Source organism: Paramisgurnus dabryanus, chromosome 19 (genome assembly GCF_030506205.2).
Source record: "Paramisgurnus dabryanus chromosome 19, PD_genome_1.1, whole genome shotgun sequence".
In the NCBI taxonomy this organism is placed as follows: domain Eukaryota; kingdom Metazoa; phylum Chordata; class Actinopteri; order Cypriniformes; family Cobitidae; genus Paramisgurnus; species Paramisgurnus dabryanus.
The window spans coordinates 24,976,842-25,000,155 of NC_133355.1; the positions used below are offsets into that span (position 1 = coordinate 24,976,842).

The 23,314-nt window shown below is 36.8% G+C and overlaps 1 protein-coding gene across 1 annotated transcript; it reads right to left on the minus strand.

Moving 5' to 3' along the window:
* Nucleotides 1-581: 581 nt before the first annotated feature.
* vars2 (valyl-tRNA synthetase 2, mitochondrial) lies at nt 582-23,215 on the minus strand. Its single transcript, XM_065293645.2, has 30 exons — nt 22,891-23,215; nt 22,419-22,604; nt 22,245-22,326; nt 21,787-21,887; nt 21,514-21,635; nt 19,504-19,570; nt 19,320-19,417; nt 19,134-19,215; nt 18,798-18,917; nt 18,613-18,721; nt 18,447-18,535; nt 18,048-18,138; nt 17,683-17,810; nt 17,474-17,577; nt 15,860-15,941; nt 14,581-14,657; nt 13,991-14,078; nt 13,267-13,360; nt 12,849-12,919; nt 12,601-12,726; nt 12,301-12,405; nt 9,935-10,003; nt 9,765-9,843; nt 9,531-9,658; nt 4,307-4,459; nt 3,968-4,207; nt 2,323-2,434; nt 1,541-1,728; nt 1,307-1,456; nt 582-904 (listed from the first exon to the last, which is right to left on the minus strand). The coding sequence occupies exons 2-30, from the start codon at nt 22,599-22,601 to the stop codon at nt 827-829; spliced, it is 3,216 nt and encodes a 1,071-aa protein (XP_065149717.1). The 5' UTR covers nt 22,602-22,604; nt 22,891-23,215; the 3' UTR covers nt 582-826.
* Between the last annotated feature and the right edge of the window lie 99 nt (nt 23,216-23,314).

Sequence of the window (23,314 nt, forward strand, 5' to 3'; positions counted from 1 at the left end):
ATAGTATACAATACATTAAACTATAATTTACTACAGTTAATTATACTACAGTAGTTTTTCCATATGGGTTTTGATGATATACTACAGTCACTACAGTTGGTTAATACTAAATTGTACTACAGTATTTTTTATATGGCTTTTGATGGTCAAAGATTAGTTTTCTTTCTTGTATGATCCCAGAGTAGCTTCTTGACAAGGGTGTTGTTTTCTCTTACTAAAAAGTTTATTTATTTTCAAAGTGGTCAAGGCGTTAAAGAATGTATATGAGGCCAATATCATCTGATAAAAAATAATTTGTTTAATACTTTATTTTACATTCATGTTACATCAAAACAAACATACTGTAATAAAGACGTACCAACTAGGGATGCTAAACAATTAATTGCGATTAATCGTTAGCAGAATAAAAGTTTTTGTTTACATCACATATGTGTGTAAACTGTGTATAATAAATATGTATATATATATATATAAATATGAACACATTCATGTATAATTTTAAGAAAAAAAAGTATATATTAAGTATTTATATTTATATATAATATAAATTATACATAAATATACAAATGTATATACACATGTAAACATTTCTAAAACATATACATGCATGTGTGTACATTTATTTATACGAAATTATTATACACAGTTCACACACATATATGATGTAAACAAACTTTTATTCTGCTAACGATTAATCGCGATTAATTGTTTAGCATCCCTAGTACCAACCATATATTGTTTGCCCTAAAAGAAACCAGTCACTCGAGCAAAAGAAGTATTTTTTTTAAAGAATATATACATTTATTTGTCCATGTATGCCCGTCCATTAGTCTTGTTTCCTTATATCACCCAAAGCCGAAAGTTGGTCCTCAATGTTCTTCAGATCCTCCTCCATGGCTGCAATCTAATAATTTCAAAACACAAGAAAAATGTATGCATGTTCCTTTAGCTGCTGAAATATATTACTCATGGGAAACACCAAATGGAGAAAATGCAGCGCATGCATAAATACTGCAATCTGCATAAGTAAATACATTTGAATAATTTCATATTGAATAATGATGAGGATTTACATTTAGTAAACATTAATATGGTAAAATGGTTCAAAATGACTTTCACAATAATCATAATCTAGGAGACTAGCTAGTGTTTGGTATTTAAGATCATTTCTCATGTGAATGCCACAACAAAATTTCCATGGCAAAATCAATAGCAAGACATTATATCCTGCATAAAAGTCTATTTTTATATAGGCATAAAAGTTTCTTGAGATTTACTCAGACAGTATAAATTACAATCTACTCACTTTATTGCTCATCTCTTGCCGGACACGGTCAGGAACTTTCTCTGTGTAGTTGTGCACCTGTGTACGTGAGATGGCTTGCTTGAGTTTGGCAGCCAGTTTTTGTCTGCGCTGAGATAGAAGCGTTTTCTGTTTGTCAACATTAACGCTATTCTAAAGGAAAGACGTAGAGATACAGATCAGAAATGTATGTGGATTCTTTACAAAAGTGTACAAATGAAAATCTAACTGTATTACCTGTACATTGAGGTGCAAGCGAATGGAGTGGTCCACCACCCCTACAGCACTGCCCATGGGTGGAGGTGAATCCGTGAAACCTCCTTCCGGACAATACAGATGCAGCTCTGAGATTCGACCCAGGGTGCAGATAGCGGATCTGAAGCGCAGAAGGGTCTCAGCTTCATCGGGTGTACACACTGCCCACACTAGAAAGACAAAACTATTTTAATGTCACATGATGAAAGATGTGTGCCACAACTTGATATACAGTACATTATTTAAAGGAATATTCTACTTATATTACAAAAATCTGATAATTTATTCACCCCCATGTCATCCAAGATGTTTATGTCTTTCTTTGTTTAGTTGAGACGAAATTAAGTTTTTTTGGGAAAACATTCCAGGATTTTTCTCCATATGGTGGACTTTAGTGGACCTCAACAGTTTACAGTTTCAATGCAGCTTTAAAGGACTGTAAACGATCCCAGCCGAGGCATAAGCCATGTGCGTTTCACATATGTAACATGTGACCTTTCGCCATGATTACATAATACGTAAGGTCACGCTGGAACACCTTACAGCTAATGCAAGACAAGAACTTGATGTTTAAAAGTACTTTATTTTGGAGAAAATAAACTGTAAACTGTTGGGGTCCACCAAAGTCCACTATATGTAGAACAATTCTGGAATGTTTTCCTCAAAAAACGTAATTCGTTTTCGACTGAAAAAAAGACATAAACAACTTGGATGACATAGGGGTGAGTAAATTATGAAAAGTGGAGAAATCCTTTAAACCTTACAGTCAGGTTTTTCCCTTGTAATCTGGCACTGAGCCCTCAGTAACCTCGCCACTCTGACCACTTCCTGAACCAAAGTGAAATCTGCATCCTCCTTAGGAAAATACCAGTGATCCTGTGTTGAAGGACAAAAATGAAAGACATGGAGGAAAAATTTTCCCATCCCCACAGTTCACAACAAAACAATCCCTACTGAGAATGACATAGCATAAGCTGGTGAGTTGGTTTTAGCTGGTCTCCCAGCTTGGTTTTGGCTAGTTTTGCTGGTGTAGCAAGTTGGTCTAGCTGTGTTTTGGTCACTTTTTAAGATGGACCAACCAAGCGTGCCGCACAAGCCCTGAAAAGTGAAGCCAAAATGTCTCGGTCGCCCCCCAGTGACTGGTCCCAGTATAGGTCATAAACCCCGCCTCCCCATGTTATTCAATGTGACTTGAGACCAACTAAAAAATTTAATTACACTTCAATTATCTTTTTTCCGAAGCTGGTTTCTGTCATTTACTGTAATTTTTATCACGATGATGTAAATTCAAATGTTTGTTTTTAAAATAGGTTTGTGTTTAGTTAGTTATTTAATGATATAAAAATGGTGGCGTCACGTCATGATTGACAGCTGTGATATCGTGTGATATGCGCATTCTACGAGAGCGAGGGCGGGGTTTTGACTTCGCGGCTTCCCTTCCTGCTCACTACTGCGCATGACTGGTCCCGAAATCGCTAGTGCGCAGACTCAAGACCCAAGATGTCACCACCATATCGGGACCCTGGCGGCTTCACTTTTCACCAATGGAAGAGAGCGAACAGGCGTCGTCCATCTTTTTTTTACAGTCTATGGGACCAACCAACAGCTTTGCCAGGCTGGGAGGACCAACTTAAACCAGCTACTGCCACCTTAAACCAGCTACCAGCTAATGCTGGATTTTTTAGTAGGGATATCACACATGCTTATGTTTCACTTTCCCTGCTGTAAAAATCTTTAACTTAGTCTCAGTACCATTTTATAAAGCATCCTAGTACTGGAACTTATAGTCAGGCGCGACTTATACATCAAAATTATGTCATATGAACCAAAAGAAACCATAAATGTCTACAGCCGCGAGAGTCCGCTCTATGCTGCTCCTGTATTTATGTAATCCAATGGATTCAGTGATGTGGAATGACTGCGGGAATTAATTCGGCATTAAGTTAGCTTATTCAGCCTCCCAGGTATGTTCGATTTGCTATTGTGTTCTGTAAGTAAATGGTAATATTACATTAACATGTACGGACATCTATTCAGCCTGCTGTTCTGTGCTATTGTTTAGTTGAATAACTTGCCTTTCCAGATTAAATGTCTGTTCTTCGGCTTGGATATTGTGAAATAATTTTCTAAATAAATGCGACGTATAGTCCCCTGCAACTTTTTTCCTCTTCAAAACGCATTTTTGACTAATCCGACTTATACTCCGGAGCGACTTATAATCTGGAAAATATGGTAAGCAGTCTTTAAACACCTCTAATCCAATCAAATTCAGGAACCCTCACTAACTGTTTTTTTTTTATAACACACACACACACACACACACACACACACACACATTGCATGGATGTGAACATCTTGTGTGACAACCAGAGCAAAATGTTTTTCCATTGATGTGTTTGATTGGCTCACCAGCTGTGATGTTTTTGGGTAGGGCTGCACACATAGGCTGATGGGGTTTTCGATGGAGTCCGGACTGTAAGGCAGGAGTCTCTGCCATAGCTCCTCTGTGAGGAAAGGCATAAAGGGCGAAAGGAGAGAAAGAGAGATTGACACACTGTGATACAACACAGACGTGACCAGCTGTCTTTCTCCAACTCTCTGCTCTTCGCTGTCAGAGCTTTCATGTTTCAATACCGGCTTGATGCTTTCCTAAATAAAGTACAAAAAAGTAGACAGGAAACATAGGAATCATTGCCTTTTGGGGATTGTGGTGTACTAATTGTCATTGACGTTACAGATCTAACTCACCAGGTAGACATCACAGAGACTGTGGACCCAGAACGAATGCAGTGCTGAGGTGACCGCGTGGAGCTCATAGTTCTCAAAAGCCTGTTCACACTGCTGAACAGTGCTGTACAATCTTGAACATATCCACCTGTCCATACTGGACACAGGGTGTGTCTGATAAAAAAAAGAAATGGACAGGAATGAATTAGAAGTACACTTTAAAGGTATTGCAGAGGATTTTCTTTTTCCGGGTGGATCATCAAGACTATTGGTCCTGTAAGACAATTTCCGAAATAAGATAGCACCTCCCCAAAGGACACTGCATGGGGGCAAAGTGAGTGCGCGGGAAAAGCCTCTCTCCACGATTCACAGTGGACTTCCCACTGAGACACATTTGGGTTTCAAAGACACACCTTTAGGGTGTCATACATTTGTATTCTTTTCTCTAAAAGCAAACTGTATATGAAATGCTACATGCACAAAGAATCTAAAATCTGTATCTTATTTGTTTTCTATTGGAATGTCTCATTGCAAGTGGTTACAGGTCTCACTCATATAACAACAGAATTCAATGTTAAAGTATATGTGAAACTTCATTCAATGTTGATAGACACCTCCCTTTCTAAGCATAAGCCAATCACCCACTGTATACAGATTAAGGACAGCCCTTAGTTTTACCAACAACCAATCAGTACAAAATTCCTATATGCTTTGTTCTCTGGTTATTTAAGGAGATGTGTGGAAGATTTAGGCGGGACTTTCAATATCGAGAAATGCACCCCCATGATGCTGTCCTGGCACAGCATCATGTATTTTATTTTACTTTGAGAAATCTGTAACCAGATATTCATCACTTGCCAGGTATGCATTATTCTCATTTGATTATATTTGTTTTCTCGTATTTGAATTGGAATGTGAATTGGCTTCTGAATTATGTTTTACCTACCTGGTTAATAAATTGTTATATTTGATTTTATTCTGTGTTGCTCGGTAAATGTTGACACTACAAGTAATATCGTTGTATCCGTAGTTACCGTAAGGACTGAAATCAGGCTAGGATCGGCCCAAACCCAGTTAGATAGTGAATAATACATCAGCTGAGGATTTGTGAGATACGAATAGCAATTGGCGTTAGTTTAAGTGTACTTAGAAGCGTGGAGGCTGTGTTTCCGTTTAGAGTAACATTTCTGATTACTCTAAATAGGGTCAGCCTCAACCTCTGTTTATTTCAATGTTATTCTATTCATTAATCTTGATTAGAAATAATAATTGTAATAATTAAGTGTCACCTCTAAGGGGACTAAATAAAGTATGTTTAAAGTTGAGCACGCAGAAAGCGGCCGCTTAAGCGTATAGTCCAACCTCTGGCAGCGACCAACACTGATTCGCTTACGACCGTTGACCAGTATATTAGTTATGAGGCCCGTACTAGGATCATGTGCGACTGTGAGAACCGAATGAACGAGTGTAATACCAGAGCTTTATCAGAATAAACAAACAAACATCCATCTAAATTCTGTAAGTTTTAAAAGTAATAATCCGATTTGTAATATAATATAAACTAAATCTTTGTCTTTGGAGTCAGATTAGAGATAAATATACCTAAATTACGTAACGCCAAAACGTCATATGCAAAGCTCCGGAAAAGACCGAACGCGCTATTAATCCTTCCCATGCGGTTTGGACTTCGCCATTGGGCCAAACGGATGGATGGGGGATAAAAATTTTCACCCCCTTACAGTCCTCCTAGTTGTCAATCAGGAGCGCTGCGCAATTGCATTTTTTTAAAAAGTGGAGAAGGTGGTTCTTTTCTAAAATTCGAGAAAATCCTCTGCTACACCTTTAATAGTGGTTGTTTAGAGAGCAGATAGGCCATTTGATGATACAACAGCAACATACATTACTATACAAAAGTTTGAACACATCTGACTGAAGATCACGTTGAACTGAACGGTTATGCTAAAGCGCTTTAATGATGGACGTATGTGCTTTTGGGAGCTTCGCTATGCTGAGCCCCATATAAGAAGATAAGAAGATGCCATTTTATGATTTGTTTTGTTCAGAAAGTATTCAGAGATAGCAAGTGGTTCAGTATATTATGAAAGAATTTTCAAATTAGGATGCACTATTTAAAGAAACTAAAATATAACATAAGATAACTTAAAGGTCCAATGTGGGACTTTTCGAAGGATCTCTTGACAGAAATGCACTATAATATACATAACTATATTACCAGTGGTGTATAAAGACCTTACAAAATGAACTGTATTGTTTTAATTACCTTAGATAAGCCATTTATATCTACATACACCACGGGTCTCTTTAGATGAAAGTCGCCGTCATGTTTCTACAGCATTGGCGGCCGGTGACTTTTTCGAGGACGCTCGATGCGAAGTTCGTCACAACATGTATGTAGCCCGTCATGTGTGTGGTTCGTAATTTCAAAATATGTGTTCTGCGCTTTGAGAGATCGTGTGTGCATCACGTGTCATGCCAAAATAAGTGCTTGCTGCAGACGCGTCTAAAGGGTTTATGATAAAAGAGACAACATGTTTGTCCTATGGCAGCTACCGTAGCTTCACTATGCGTTTCGTAAGAGAAGGGTGAGCTGTGGACTGAGCATTTGGTTGTTATTCACAATCTAGAAAAAAGCTAGATGCCATTAAAATCTACACAGTGCAGCTTTAAGATGATGATAGTGTGATATAAGTGATAAGAATCGAAAAATGGGGTGTAACAATACATCCATATGGATCAATCCAACAATATGTTGCACCACAAGTCAAATATTGATATGAGGGACCTTTATTTCGAAGCACTACACATTTTCACAGAACATCTTTCTACACTGCATAAAATGATATTCAAGAAAATCAAAAGCAACTTTAACTTGAATTTTTCTTGTGTTTAAGAAAATATTTTTTTGCTTACCCCGTTGGCAGATTTTTTTTGCTTGTTTTATGCACAAAATAACTTAAATTTGATATTTTTGGTCTAAAAACTAGACTTATTTTCTTGGGTTGTTTTGCTCATCAAGAAAAAGCATCTTAATTTAAGAAAAAAAATCTGCTAATGGGGTAAGCTAAATTTTCTTGAATATTTCTTGAATTTAGTGTTCAAGAAAAAAAATTCAAGATTTTTGCTTACCCCATTGGCAGATTTTTTTTGCTTGTTTTATGCACAAAATCACTTAAATTTGATATTTTTGGTCTATAAACTAGACTTATTTTCTTGGGTTGTTTTGCTCATCAAGAAAAAGCATCTTCATTTAAAAATGTTTAGATATTTTTAATGAAAACAAGACAAAAATACTAAGAATTCTTTTTTTCTTAAAAATCATTTTTTGCAGTGTATAGATTTTTGTTCACTGAAAATACTCAAAAAAGTAAAAATATCAGTAAATAATTTTCAGTAAAAATATCTAAAAATTCTTAAATTAATATGCTTTTTCTTGAGGAGCAAAATGTCCCAAGAAAATAAGTGATTTTGTGCATTAAACAAGCAAACAAAGCTGCCAATGGGTTAAGCAAATTTTTCTTGAATTAAGTGTTTAAGAAAAAAATGTTCACGATTTTTTGCTTACCACATTGGCAGATTTTTTTTGCTTGTTTTCAAAATCACATAAATTTGATATTTTTGGTCTATAAAGTAGATTTATTTTACTTGTTTTGCTCATCAAGAAAAAGCATCTTAATTTGAGAATATTTAGATTTTTTTAATGAAAACAAAACAAAAATACTAAGAGTCAATATAATATAGTATTGTCACGACATGTCTGATCTACAACCCATATGTAAACATTTTATTGACTATAGTGACTATAGTGTGAAATAAAGTAATACATTTTTGAATACTAATAAAGAATGAGGATGTGTGTTTAAACTTTTGACTGGTAATGTATACACAATATACAATCACCCTGTCCCAAATGGCACTCTAAACAGTCGGTCTTCACTTTTGTGACATAACTCCGCTTTGACTGTCAGGAAGAAGTCTGCTTTTAAGTGCCCATAGGTGCCCTACCCAAGTGTGCATCAAGGGTGCATATTGACTGAAAAAGGGATACGCGCACCTGGCGGCCATCGTAAATCCACGAGAACGCAATTCTACATGAAGTGCGGCATTTAAAGGTCACTTTTTTCCTGATCCCATCTTTCAAACTTTAGTTAGTGTGTAATGTTGCTGTTAGTGCATAAATAATACCTGCAAAATGCTAAAGCTCAAAGTTCACTGCCAGGCGATATATTTTCTTTAACAGAATTCCCCTTTCAAAGCCTACAACGAACAGCCGGTTTGGACTACAGCCCTCTACTTCCGGGTTGAATGACATCAATAAAACTTTTTGACTAAACTCCGCCCACAGGAATACGTCAGTCGCCAGCTTTGGCTCAAACGGCTCTGCTAAGCTGCTGTCGAATCACAACACACTAAACAAGCTACACAATCAGAACTCGATACGTCAAAATTGCTGAAACAAACATTGGGTCTCATTTATGAATTATTGCGTAGGTTTTTATACGAACATTTGAACTTATCAAGAAAACTTTCAGTACGATCTGTCATTGTGCGCATCTTGTAGAAAAAGCATATAGCATATATATTAATGTATAATATACTGTATATAATAGTAATAATATAGATAATGTATATAATAACATAAAATATTATAATATAAATATAATTATGTAAGTATTATACATCAACATTATTATATACATTATAGCATAGTATGATTATAGCGTACATAATTATTATTGCATTCATCTGGTATTAGTTGTTCTTTAATTTTTTCGTACATTTAAAAAAACATTGTACGAAAGTTTTTGTTGAATCGCGATTTATTCGTAAAACGTCCGAAAACACCAACCAATATTCAATTCATTATATATAAAATAATGAAGGCCAGTAGGGCGATCCCATGAATAACTGTAGCCTCACGCGTTCAAATAAATTTCTGTCATTTACAAGTACAACAGATTTGGCACTGGCACAGTTTGTTTACCCATCTCATTTTGTGTCTCATTAAAGCAACTAAGGGAATTGAAAAGCAGAACCAGAAAGACAACATAGTGCAGGTGAAAAATAGAAAACATGATAAAGTACGCACTAAATTTACAACCAAATACAGAATGGAGAAGGAAGACCATTAAATTATAATGGCAACATGCAGATCGGCTCTCACAGCTCCCGGTGGGAAGGTTGAGGCTGATATTGATTTAATGAAGAGGTGTTTGCATCCGCGTACCTCGGCTAATGATGCGGGCGAACTCGCGTCCTTCAACGCGGCGAGGGTGAATCGTACCGCCTGCCACATCTTATTACAGAAGTGTCTACAGCTCAACACGTGGGACACAGACAGACTGATGTCATCCCCTGAGATTTGAGGATTTAAACAAAATGTCAACGGAGCCAATAAAGATCTCTGGGTTCCTCTGATGGTATCGTTTGATGACAGAAGTTTGTAATGAGGTTGACTCACCCTGGGCTTTGTAAGAGCAGAGAGCAAACCTCAAAGCGTCGGTCCCACACTCTGGAATACCTTTAGGGAAATCTTTCTTCTGTAGAAAGGACACATAGGGAACGAGGTAACCTTGCTCAGTTGGGAACGACTGCTAAAATCATCAAAACACAGATGAACCTCGTACTGACCTGTGCTTCCATGGCAACAACGCGCTCTCTCGGATCTAAGTTTCCTTCTTTGATTTTCTTTTGAAGTACCTGTTGAGATCAGACCATGTTATGTTATTGACAGGACCATAAAGTTGTCATGACAATAAGAACACGATAGCTGTTAACATAATAGATGTTAAAAAATGAGTATGATATATTTCGTTTAACAAACTAGTATTTGACCCTGGACCACAAAACCATAAGCAGCATGGGTATATTTGTAGCAATAGTCAAAAATACATTGTATGGGTCAAAATCGATTTTTCTTTTATGCCATAAATCATTAGGATATAAAGTAAATATATATATATATATATATATATATATATATATATATATATATATATATATATATATAAATGATTTATCATTAGTAAAATGTGTTGTTAAGGACTTCATATGGACACCTTTAACTCTTTTTTTTATCTGTAATACCGCTTACCAAATTTATAAAAAACTTTATTTATTAAAAATGTTAAAAAGTATTTATTAATGTTACACTGCGTGTATATTTTGATAATCGAGTCTTTTGATAATCGACATCTTTAACAAAATTCCTTATTTCCTTAAAGCAACACTATGTAGTTTCCATGTAAAAATGACTTACAGCTCCCTCGTGTGGTTGAAAAGTGCAACAGTGCCTGGTATCAGACACTCTTCTGCAGGCAGGGGGAGGGGCGGGGCTGTGTTTCCTACCCTCCACCGTCACTTTCAGAGTGTGCTTGTAGCAGCTAGGAGGCTGCTCAGGTTGCAGCAACAGTACAATTTGTCCAGTTAAAAGTTGTTCTATCACTGAAATAATTTTAGAGACATTATTTAAAGGTAAAAAAACTACATAGTGTTGCTTTAATATACAATTATTTCAGCTTTTTGAAAAATACCCATATTTAAGAGTTTATAAGCAGAGAAACAACATATAGATAAGATAAAAAAATTCCCCGTTTGGTTTGTTGGTTTGTTTATTGTTTGTTATTTCATTTGATATATTTGTATGTTTATATATTTTTAGAAAAAAAATTCCTGGAAGGCATTTTGTAAAACTTTTGTAAAAATCACTAAAAATGCTGAATTGTGGATTTGTTGGCGTCACATCCCTGCACTGCAAAAAAATTACTTTCTTACTTAGTATTTTTGTTTTGTTTTCAGTAAAAATATCTAAAGATTATTAAATTAAGATGTATTTTCTTGATGAGCAAAATGACCTAGGAAAATAAGTCAAAGTTTATATTTTTTGTAAATTAGTGCTTAAAACAAGCAAAATAATCCTGCCAATGAATGGATTAAGAAATACTTTCTTGAAATAACTTTACTTTTTTAATAAACACCTAATTATAGACAATTTTTCTTATTACATTAGCAGATTTGTTGCTTATTTTATGCAAAAATCCGCTTAAATTTTATATTTTTTGTCTAAAAACTAGACTTATTTTCTCTTCTATGTAAATAGACCATGCATAATGATGGCTCATCTGCATTCTTAAATAAAGCTGTATTTTCTTGATGAGCAAAATGACCTAGGAAAGTAAGTCTAGTATCTAGACAAAAATTTAATCAAATTTGTGCTTATAACAAGCAAAAAAAGTAATTTTCTTAAATTCAGTGTTTAAGAATAAAGTAAACTTATTCAAGAAATTTTTTCTTATTCCATTGGCAGATTCTTTTTTAGGGATGCACCGATACCGATACTGGTATCGGCCTCAATAACAGATTTTCTAAAGTACTTGTACTCGTTAAAAGTCCCCCGATACCAGGGATCGATACCACGGTCTGAGAAATGTCTATGTTTGAGCGGCGTTTAAGGGGTTAATGCCTCTTATGTTGTCTAAAGAGGCAGAGTTTACAACAAACTGGAAAACTAGTCCCTTCTTTTTTTGTTAAATTATATGACTAAAGCTGTTACCTGTAAATTTAAATCGTGTTTTTTATTAAGTACTCGGTATCGGCAAGTACTGAAATTCAAGTACTCGTACTCGTATTCCAAAAAAGTGGTATCGGTGCATCCCTATTTTTTTGCTTGTTTTAAGCACTAATTTGATTAAATTATATATTTTTTGTCTAGATACTAGACTTACTTTCCTAGGTAATTTTGCTAATCAAGAAAATACAGCTTTATTTAAGAATTTCTTGATATTTTTAGAAAGAAAATCATTTTGTGCAGTGCACTGGCGCAGTACACATTTTTGTCTTACATAATGATAACCACTTCCAAGAAAGAAAAATCATCAACCAGCAATACCACATTGCAAATCACGAAAATAAAGACTTAGTTTCTGGAAATATGTGAACACAAGTAAGAAAACGGACTTAGTTTGGCAGAAACTGTGTGTGCGTATCGGTTGCCATACCTCCAGAGAGACACCCGAAATAACATCCAGAGGATCAATGACATTTCCTAAAGATTTACTCATCTTCCGCCCATATTTATCTCTCACCAAAGAGTGAAAGAGCACCTGTGCGATAGACAGCCATGGTGATGGAGAGAAATAAAGTGATAAACATAGTGAAACATTTCAAATAGACAGTTACATATCTCTGTGCCATTTTTAGATGCTGTTGGTACGTGACGCACACGCACATTGCCATATGGGTATTCGAATTTCAAATCCTGTCTATCTTATGATACAGCATAATAAGTTATGAGTAACCTGTTTAAAGGGCAGCTGGCCAGTTAACTCTTTGCCCAGCATCACCATCCTGGCCACCCAGAAAAAGATGAGGTCACTTCCTGTTTCCAGAATCGTGTTGGGGTAGAACTGTTTCAGGTCTTCTGTCTGTGAATAGGGAGTCGGATCAAAGCAACAAATCAATAAGCAGACATACTTTGGTGTTTTTTTGATGTCTGGCTTCTTTCATGAGCTGCTGATGTGGAAGAATGGAGTTTATATTGAAGTACCTGCTGGGGCCAGCCGAGCATGGCGAATGGAAACAGACCTGATGAGAACCAGGTATCAAGCACATCTGGATCTAAACATGAAACAAAGTTTTCATGAAAAGGAAAGTTTATTGAAATAAGAGCCACATTGTAATTTGTGCATTTTAAAAATATTTTTAATAGTTTTACTGTTCTAATGAAAGAAATTATTATGTTTCATTTCAATGAAGCACACGCCTTCATGCTGAAATACTTTAAAGATAATGGGAAACATTTCAGGCAAGTGTTTTAGGATGTACTTGTGATCATAGGTGCATAGTAGCGAGGCGAACCACAACGTACAGAAAATGTCCCTGCAATTTTATATTTCAAACAGAGATGGCGATAAAGAGGCAAAAGTTACAAATTGCAGCTTTAATGTGAACTCTATGACAGTCACCCTGTGTGAGTGTTATGTGATCTGGATTCACTCCAAACTTCTCGGCAGCACGTTCTCGAGCCTCTGCGGCGGTTCTGCCCCAAACCCAGTTCTCCTAAACAAGACACCTTCTGTTAAAACGACACATCTCGATGTATTCAGGTCACAGTTCATCATTGCAAGTAAAGAGACGTCACTTTTCCATTGTGTTGTATGACGTGGCTCTGCTCGCTTGGTTTGTTTTTTCACTGCAGTTTAGCTGCTTCAGAGTGGGTGGGATAAAAGACTTAACGTTACAGTCGCGTCGCATCTACTGCCGTGACATCATTGTAAACGCGAAACACACAAATGCTCAACATAAGAGCAACAGAGCGTATAGATGCAATGGTGTTATTTATTCTCGGCATGTGGATGTTTATAATCCCTAAAATGGAGTTTGGGAACTTTTACAATAAGCACAGCTGATGACATCACTTGGTTTGCTAGATGGCGCACGGGCGGAAGCTAATCTTGCATTTAGCAATGATGCTAAAAGTGACGATTCCCTCTGACCAATCAGTGATCTGCAGTTTTACACAGCACTTTTTGGTATCAGTACGGGAACCTCAACCGAGGCGGTACTAAAAAAGTATCAGGTACTAGGTACTGTACACCCCAAAAGTGAGCAGTACCAAGCCATACTGGGTCATACTATCCAATGGAAAAGCCCCAATAGTAACTTTAATTATAATGTTATAGGCCCCACCTCTTCTGTGTTGTTGGAGTTTTGTAACGTCACTCGATAGGCTGGTATCTGATGACCCCACCAAAGTTGTCTGGAAATGCACCAATCGCTGCAAAGTTTTACAGAGCATAAGTTCATTATTGAGGGATTATTTATAATCAAACGATAATAACAGGATGGCTACATACCAAATACATAACACACATGAAATATTAACTGATATTGAGTGTGTAGAAGTTCAATAATGTGATTGACCAATCAAAAAGATGTATTCTGAAGAATAATGTCACTTTATAATAAGGTTGTATTAGTTAACATTAGTAAATAATACATTAGCTAAAATGAACTATCCATAAACAATTCTGCATTATTAATCTTAATTCATGTGAATTTTAGCATTTACTAATACATTTTTTAAATCAAAAGTTGTAACATTAGTTAACATTAGTGAACTAACATGAACAACTGTACTGACATTAACTATAATTAACAGGGATGAATAAATACTGTTGTTTATGTTAAATTCATGTTAGCTTATGCATTTACAAACGTTAACAAACACAACCTTATTGTAAAGTGTTACCATAACGTCTTACTACGGCATAACTAACCTGATGTTAGACAGCCAGTTCTTCCACATTTTTGTATAAAAGTGAGGAGTTATTTGTAGATCGCCCTCTTCTACTGCCTAAACAGAACATTTACAAGAGATGTCAATGCTTCACTTATTATAATCATTAAATACAATAAAGTTAAAGGGCACCTATTATGCAAAATCCACTTTTTGCATAAAAAAGCAGTCTTATTAGATATGTCGTTTTGATTCTCCTGTTAATGTGACATCACACTGATGAAGCCCCGCCCACAGCTACTGACTGACAGTCCTGCATTACCATAGTTCCCACCCTCAGCGAGTTGTACGCTGTCTGCCACATCTCAATAGTGAGATACTATTGTCTCAGACCGTATTTACAAGAATCAGATCTATTTTAACCAAAAGCGCTCAGTGTCTCTTTTGGTAAGGGATTGAGGAGTAGCAGCTCATTTGCATTTAAAGGTACAGGCACGAAAACAACACATTTTTGCTCCCACCCAAATAGGGGCATTTTGGAGATGCTATTATAAATGATCTGTGGGTTTTTTGAGCTAAAATGTCACAGGCACGTTTTGGGAACATTTATTACATCTTGTAAAAATGGGCTTAATAGGTCTCCTTTAAATGAGCAAACGAAAAGCGAGTAGCAGGAATGTGGTTTTCTAACTCTTGATGGCTCAATGTTTCTCTGCACTCTTTTCTCTAAGGAGTATTGACGGGGGCAGTTAATGACCCGCAAGCTATGGGCAAATTGTTTAATGTTGACAAAACAAGGGCATGTGAACAAAGCCAAGATTAGGGGACATTTCACAAGGCTTTTTTAAGATTTGAAATAAATCTTTGGTGTCCCCAGAGTACATATGTGAAGTTTTAGCTCAAAATATCATATAGATAATTTATTATAGCATGTTAAAATTGCCACTTTGTAGGTGTGAGCAAAAATTTGCTGTTTTAGGGTGTGTCCTTTAAAATACAAATGAGCTGATCTGTGCACTAAATGGCAGTGCCGTGGTTGGATAGTGCGGATTAAGAGGCAGTATTATCCCCTTCTGACATCACAAGGGGAACCAAATTTCAATGACTTATTTTTTTCCACATGCTTGGTTTACCAAAACTAAGTTAGTGGGTTGACCTTTTTTACATTTTCTAGGTTGATAAAAGCCCTGGGGACCCAATTATAGCACTTAAACGTGGAAAAAACTGATTTTCATGATATGTCCCCTTTAAATGTGTGTGGTTTAGCACATCTGCTTTATTTGAAATGTGATCTGTTTGTTTAAAACACACTCACTCACTTGAACTGCTTTTTGTGCCATTTCTTGACATCGTACAAACCACTGTCTCTTCAGCAGCGGTTCAATGACATCTCCAGAACGACTATGAGATAAAAAATAAGACAAAGACAGGACACAAGGTCAGAAGCCGTTTGTTAAAGTTCAGCCAAAAACCAATTAGAATGTATGTAAGAAATGGTCTGGTTTAAAAGGATAGTTTACCCCAGAATTACTAGAATTTTGTCATAAATTACTCATCTTCTGAACACAAAATTTTTATGTTTTTAATTAAACCTGACAGCATTTCTGAGCCCCTGTAGACAGAAACGCAACTCACAACTTTCGAAGTCCAAAAAGGCAGTAAAAACATTTTTATAATAGTGGATGTGACTACAGCGGTTCAATCTTGCATGTATGTATATATATGTCTAATGCTGACACACAACATCAGTGTTTAATGCATGCATGGAGTGATTTTTGTGAATACACATCAGACTTTTTGAGCACAAAAAGTATATTTGAAATGAAGATTGAACCACTGTAGACACATGGATTATTTTAGCAATGTTTTTACTGTCTTTCTTGGCCTTGAAAGTTGTGAGTTGCGTTGCTGTATATGAGGGCTCAGAACGCTCTCAGATTTTATCAAAAAATATATAAATTTTTCAGAAGATGAACAAAAGTATTACAGGTGTGGAACAACATGAGGGTGAGTTATTAACGACAAAATATGCATTATTGGGTGAACTATCCCTTAAAAACTGGATTGCACTACTTGACTTCTAGATCACAGTTCACCCAAAAAAATTCTCATCCTGTATGAATTTCTTTTTTCTGATAAACACAAAAGAAGATATTTTGAGAAATGAAAATAAGCACACAGCTGATTGTAACCACTGACTCATTTTTGGGTGAACTCTCTCTTTTAAATTCTAATATGCCCGACTCTTTCATTTCTGGCCCTGTCCCAAATGGCACACTCCGGACTTGTGATCCTCCTTTAGAGTCCACACTTTGATGACATCCTGTAGTGCAGACTTTAGGGACCCTTGATGCGAGTCCACGAGGGTGCACCGGAGTCGTATTTTGGTACAGACTCGAGCGTCACCCCGGAAATAGGAAGAGAAGTTGCCCGTCAGTGTGAACTCCTCCCTTCTGTCGTCTGATTGATCTGATTGCTCTGATTGCTCTTTCGTGATGACTTCTGGGTTGGTAAAGTGTGCGAAGCCTGCTGCAGAGGGGGCTTTGCTGAAAACCGCATCAAGGTTGCAAAAGGGGCGCTGATGAGCACACTTCAAAGCGTAAAATTGACAGATGGGACACCCTAGGAACTTGTATACTAAGCAAGCACGCACAATTTAAGGCCACGAGACCGAAAGTACACATGAAGTGCGCCATTTGGGACAGGGGCTCTATTTTTTCTCTTGCTTCCTGAACTTGTGCTCATGGAGGAGACTGGCTCCGACTTGTGGGAACTAGCACGCTAGATTTTCTAACAGTAAACCGGTGCTCAAGCGCGCTCAAGTCGTGTAGTATAAACCAGCCTTAAAATAATTTAAAGAGGAGAAATATGTCCAATAAACCAAAAACAAACAAGAGCTTGTGTTTATTTAACTTTACCTTCTTGTTATTTACCTGCAAATTGGTAAGGACATGGGGTGACTCTTCTTTTCCCTAAACAACTTCTTTTCCATCAGTGCATCGATCACCCGCTCCCTGGCATCAAAGCGTTTGACTCCCTGATGTGACACACACATGCAATGTCATATAAACATTCCTACGGATATTAATATGCTGTGGCATGTCTTTAAAATGGTAATATGTAAATTAATAGACATCTTTACCTCCAACCACTGGCCACATAGTGAGGTCATGGTTCCATCTCCTCCAATCACAGTGAGGCGTGGCAGCGCGTGCCTCTGAGATAGCAGGAAGTCGGTGTGGTCATGAGCTGGTGTCAGTTTAACAGCACCTATTAACGCAGAGAAAAAATTATCATTGTTGGTAAAAACACTAATAAAGCTTTATTACACATACAGTACATGATTATATAATAAAGGATTTAAAGGGATAGTACACCCAAAAATGAAAAGTCTGTCATCATTTATTCATCCTCATGTTGTTCTAAACCTGTATGAATTTATTTATTCTGATGAATATTATAAGGACAAGCATGCTTTCTAAAACAGATATTGTGTGGATGAAATACCTGTGCCCAAGTTTATATCCACCATAGTGTCAGTGATAATAGGTAATAATCGATCTGTAAAAGGATGCCTACAGTATTTGCCATGAAGAGCCTGGTTAAAAAAGAAAGACAGACTAATATACATATGACTATAATCAAAATAATTATTAAAGCAGAAATCAGAAATTCTTGAAAATGTAAAACAATCTCTCTGAAACAATGAATGCATACTTTGTTTCTTTAAAATGTTAGGTCATCTAGTTATGTTTAAACTAAACAAATATGCATACTATACAAGGTACGCAGCATGCACACTGTATACTAAATATCTTTTAACGCAGGCATATTCAAAATAAGTCAGTTCATTAAAGCACAATGTAAGGTACAAACCAGATACCAAATTTTGTTTTTTTTACTTACTCGATATCGTGGATCATCAGGATGCACAGCAATAGCCACATCTCCCAGCATCGTCTCCGGTCGTGTGGTTGACACGGGAACCTCTCCATCTAAAAAATAAGATTATACTTTAGTCACAAAGAAAAACGCGATAATAATCAAGATAAATCAACAAAACCCCACTCGCCCTGTCCATCCAAGGGATACGCAAATGTAACCATGGTCCCAAACTCCACTTTCTGCTGATAGCCAGGAACCGACAAAAGAGTTTTGCCTGACAGCTCTTTTGAATCCACCTTAATATATCAAATCAAGTGTTAGCGCGCAAAAAACACGTGACAGTGATAGAAGTGGCACGTCTCTGCGATGTACCTCTATGTCTGAGATGGCCGACTCTAATGCACAGCTCCAGTTGACCAAACCTTCAGAGCGATAGATAAGACCAGAGTCACACAGTCTGACAAACGCCTCTGTAACAGCACTGCTGAAACCCTACAGAAGAAAAAATACACTGGTGCATTATGGGTAGCAATAAATAGCTATGAAAACCAGCTTACAAAACACTGTGCAGTACATAAATAGTAAATGGTAAATTTGGCGTAGTGCATTGTGGGTAAATCAGTGCAATCAGGAGAGCAATACATTCACAATGCAGGTATTGAATGCATACAGAAAATGTAATGTCCAAAAAAAAAATTGTTTAGTTACCGGGTCCATTGTGAAACACGCTCTGCTCCAGTCCAGAGATGCACCCAGTTTTCTCAGCTGATGATAAATTTCATCCCCCTTCCTGTAGAGCACATTTACAACAACAGATTCAATCATTTACGACACGGCACATTGCAAAAGTACAAAGACACGAAGAGCTGCAGGGCGAGCGAGACGGAAACTCACTCATTTTTCCATCTCCAGACTTCTTGGAGGAACTCATCTCTGCTGTAGTCCTGCCTGAGCTTTCCTTGGTCACGCAACAGTTTCCTTTCAACCACTGACTGACAAACACAGGCCATCACAAGAACATCTGAACTCATGTCTCATCTCAACACTGTAGTTTAAATGATAAACAGAGATGAGATACCTGTGTCGCAATCCCAGCATGGTCACAGCCTGGAACCCACAGCACTTTGTAACCCTGCATTCTTCGCCTGTTGAAAGCAATAAAAAAAGTAAAAACAAGTTAATAACATTGATCATCTTGGTATTGGGGTGTATTTTAAGATTGTAAAAAAAATTATGTTTTATAACTCTCAAAGGTTTTCAAACACGTTACTGAAACAAAAATCTTCTGATCTAATTTGTGTTTGAACACATAGTAAAGGAATTGCAACCAACAAGTGTACGGCGTACATGGAAACACATTCAAAACTGTTGAAAACAAGTATCCCATGATGCACATCAACAACTTACAGATCATAAAATACTTTTAATTTCTTAAAAATATCTCACTGCTTTACTCACGACCCATACCTCAATCTGTGTTATTATTAAATGTTTTAATGACTATTCTACAACGTGGAAAAAATATGAAATTTTAACAGGTAGTGTCAAAGATATCGGTTATAACAAGATTAAGTACTCCTATTACTTTGAATAGGGAAAAAATGCAAAGCTCGATATGACTGCTCTGCTAACAGATGTCCCGCCTTCCAGTTTTAAGAACCAATCATCAATCCATAAAGACTTATTTTCTGGGGGAGGGGCTCTATATAAAGTCAAGTGGGTTTTGGCTAGATGGGATACAGAAGGCCTTTTTCTCCCGATTTGTTGGGTTTAGGGTTAGGTTTGGGTGGTAGGATTAGAATGAAAATAGCAGTTATGACTAGATGGGATACAGCTATGGCCTAAATCCCATGAAATGTTGAGTTCAGGGTTAGGTTTGGGGGTAGGACTAGGATAAAACAGTGCTCGTTCACTGAGATTTCACAAGATTTTGGCCATTGCTGTATACCTTCTAGCCACAACCAATCAAATGAGGCGCTTGCAGCTGGAACGCCATTGATAGAGTTTTTTATAGCATAATTTGAGCTTAAGAAACACAAGTTATGGTACAGTTGATGTCAGGTTTAATTATTGTTTAGAAATATGTTGTTAAATTGTGATTTTAGAGATATATATTCATGTACATAGGATTTTAGTCTTGCATGGCTAAAAAAAAACTACCTAAAGGCATTGCAAACATACGGAGCCCCTAAGGGGACATGGAGCAATAATTAAATAATGTTTAGTTTCATATGCTCACGTGAAACTTTCATGTGCTCACGCGAAACCTTCATGTGCAGAATTTTTTTTTAAAGTTTAGTTTCGCGTGCTCACCTGAAACTATCGCGCGCGCACGTGAAAGCGAAAGTTTCACGTGCGCGCGCGATAGTTTCACGCGAGCACGTAATAGTTTCACGCGAGCACGTAATATTTTCACGTGAGCACATGAAACTAAACGATGTCACCTAAGGGGCTCAGTACAAACATGGCCGTCTAGTGGCATGACTTCCCTAAAGGCAATTAGTACTGTTAGACCTCATTCGCACAGCACTTTGGTCCCAGAATATTTCTGTAAAATTGCCAGAGAGGCTTCTGTGTGAACGCAAACACATCCTGTAAATGTTCTGGGATCGCTCCCGGAAAAAGGATGCAGAAACAATGACGTAAGTGGCGTGGGCTAGTGAGAAAAAAGCGGAAATCATTCAGCAACATTAGAATAGGGCATCACACACGCTCATATGGCTTATAATAAACAAAAATGCACGTGCGTCATCGCAACAAGATATATCGTTCAGTTCTTTAAAACGGGGTTTAAAAGCATTAACATTCACAATGAGAAATGTTTAAAGAACTGGAATGAAGCAGAGATCAGGGAGCTCATCAAATATCATCAATATAAAGTCCTGCACTTGGTAGTTTTTACACGTCACACGTCTTTACGTGATCTTTACGGTATCTGTGTGAACGCACACGCACATTCCAGAAAATCAATGGGAGTGTGAATACGATTTCGGACAAATCCCGGATGCATTTTCCGTGTATTTTCCGTAATGTCTGTGTGAAAAGGGCTTTAGTCTGGAAGGATCATTTATTTGCATTAAAACGTTACCAGCGAGCCACGGCATCTTCTATAGCCACTGTCATCGCGTGTCCGAGATGTAAAGTACCCGTGACATTTGGTGGTGGAATACAAAAGGAGAAATATTCGTCTCTTGCATGAGGAAGTTTACTCTGAGAAAAGAAAATATCAAAAAGATCAAAATGTGTTAAAAGTTATACCTTTACAAGACTGTTAACAGTGTCTCTAAAGCATTTATTTTATATGTATATAATTAATATATATCAAGCATTGCTCAGTATTGAACTGTAATGTCTCCTTTACATGTTGCTCAGGACTGAAGAATCCCTGTTTCTCCCACCATTGATACCAGCCGAACTCCACATATTCTGGGCTGTAGGACTGTGGGAAGGGCAGGGAGGTGTCTGAAAGAAAAGTTTGGATTTGATATTACTAAATTATAATGATTATAGTTGATACTAATATAAACCAACTAGTTTTAATTTCTCTGATCTCTCTTTAGGACTATAGGTAAGGCTTACTGCTTTTCTACCTAAAATCTTCCTATATTATGTAAAGAACAATATGTGAAAATATAACCTTGATATTTTTAATAATAAATCAATGCAACTCCAAATCTTATCATTAGATTATAAGACTTTAGCCTGGATTTCACTAACAGGGGAATATATTTCATAGTTTTTTTTTATATCAGTGCTCCTAGTAGGGCTGTCTTAAAAGCTTCATACATTTTTATCAGCAGAATGAATCTATTTTGTTACCTTTCTTCTCTCCAGGTAAGAGGGCAGCTGTATATGTTATTTTCTCTTTTTCAGACCACTCCAGTCCAACATCATTACCATCCTGCAGGGGTCAAATAAACAATAGGACCTTACTTATCGGTATGGCTTAAAACACAACCTAAATGTTTGGTATAGAAATAACACACAACCCACACTATTCAGTATAGTCTTCTCTCGCTCTCGTCTACGTTTGGCTTTCTCTGCTTGAGTCCTGGTGTGTGTTGGTGGTGTATTAACTAAGGTTGATGAACAGAGCCTGCATCTCCACGTGCACCATATCTTCTGTACATCTCTGGTCCAGATTCTTGGTGACGCCACATGCACAACCTTCCACATGACCTGAAACACACAAACAAGGATTTGAAAATATCACAAATTAATAATTATACTATTATGTTTTGGACATGGTAGTGTTTGAACTACCGTAGTAAGTTTCATAAATATCGTAATCAGACGGTATCAACATGATTAAAATCTAGATTCTACAGAACATATAGTAAAATAAAAAAGATATTAAAAACATAAAATGCTTAAAGGTCGTGCAAGGTTTGTCACAGTGGTTATCAACCAATATAATAACTGCATTAAGGTGAAAATGACAAATAAAGATGTCAAATGAATGTACCTTCACTCAATGTGTACCGCCACAGGGCGCAGACATATTGCGGATACAACGCTGCTTTTCGTCGCCACTGTGTCTGGATATTTTAAATCTCGTGTGATTAAAAATACTTTAATTAAAACTCAGACCAGTCGTAGATCCATAAGGGCACACATAAAAATCTAAACTGCAGTTACGCATTATATATTTTAGTGTGGTTATACAAGTTCTTCCTTGTCAGATGTTTCCTATCGGACAGTATTGCGAGGAACACTCCGTTGGCCGCGTATCAATTGTTTTTAGTGCGCTACCACGGCATTGTGTGGTTTAAATACATTTTAATCAGCTGGATTTTTATTCTCATTGTGAGTCAGATGTATTTGTATGTGTGTTTGAGTCAGTTGGATTTATTCCGGACGTCAATCAAATAATAAAATATGTAATACAT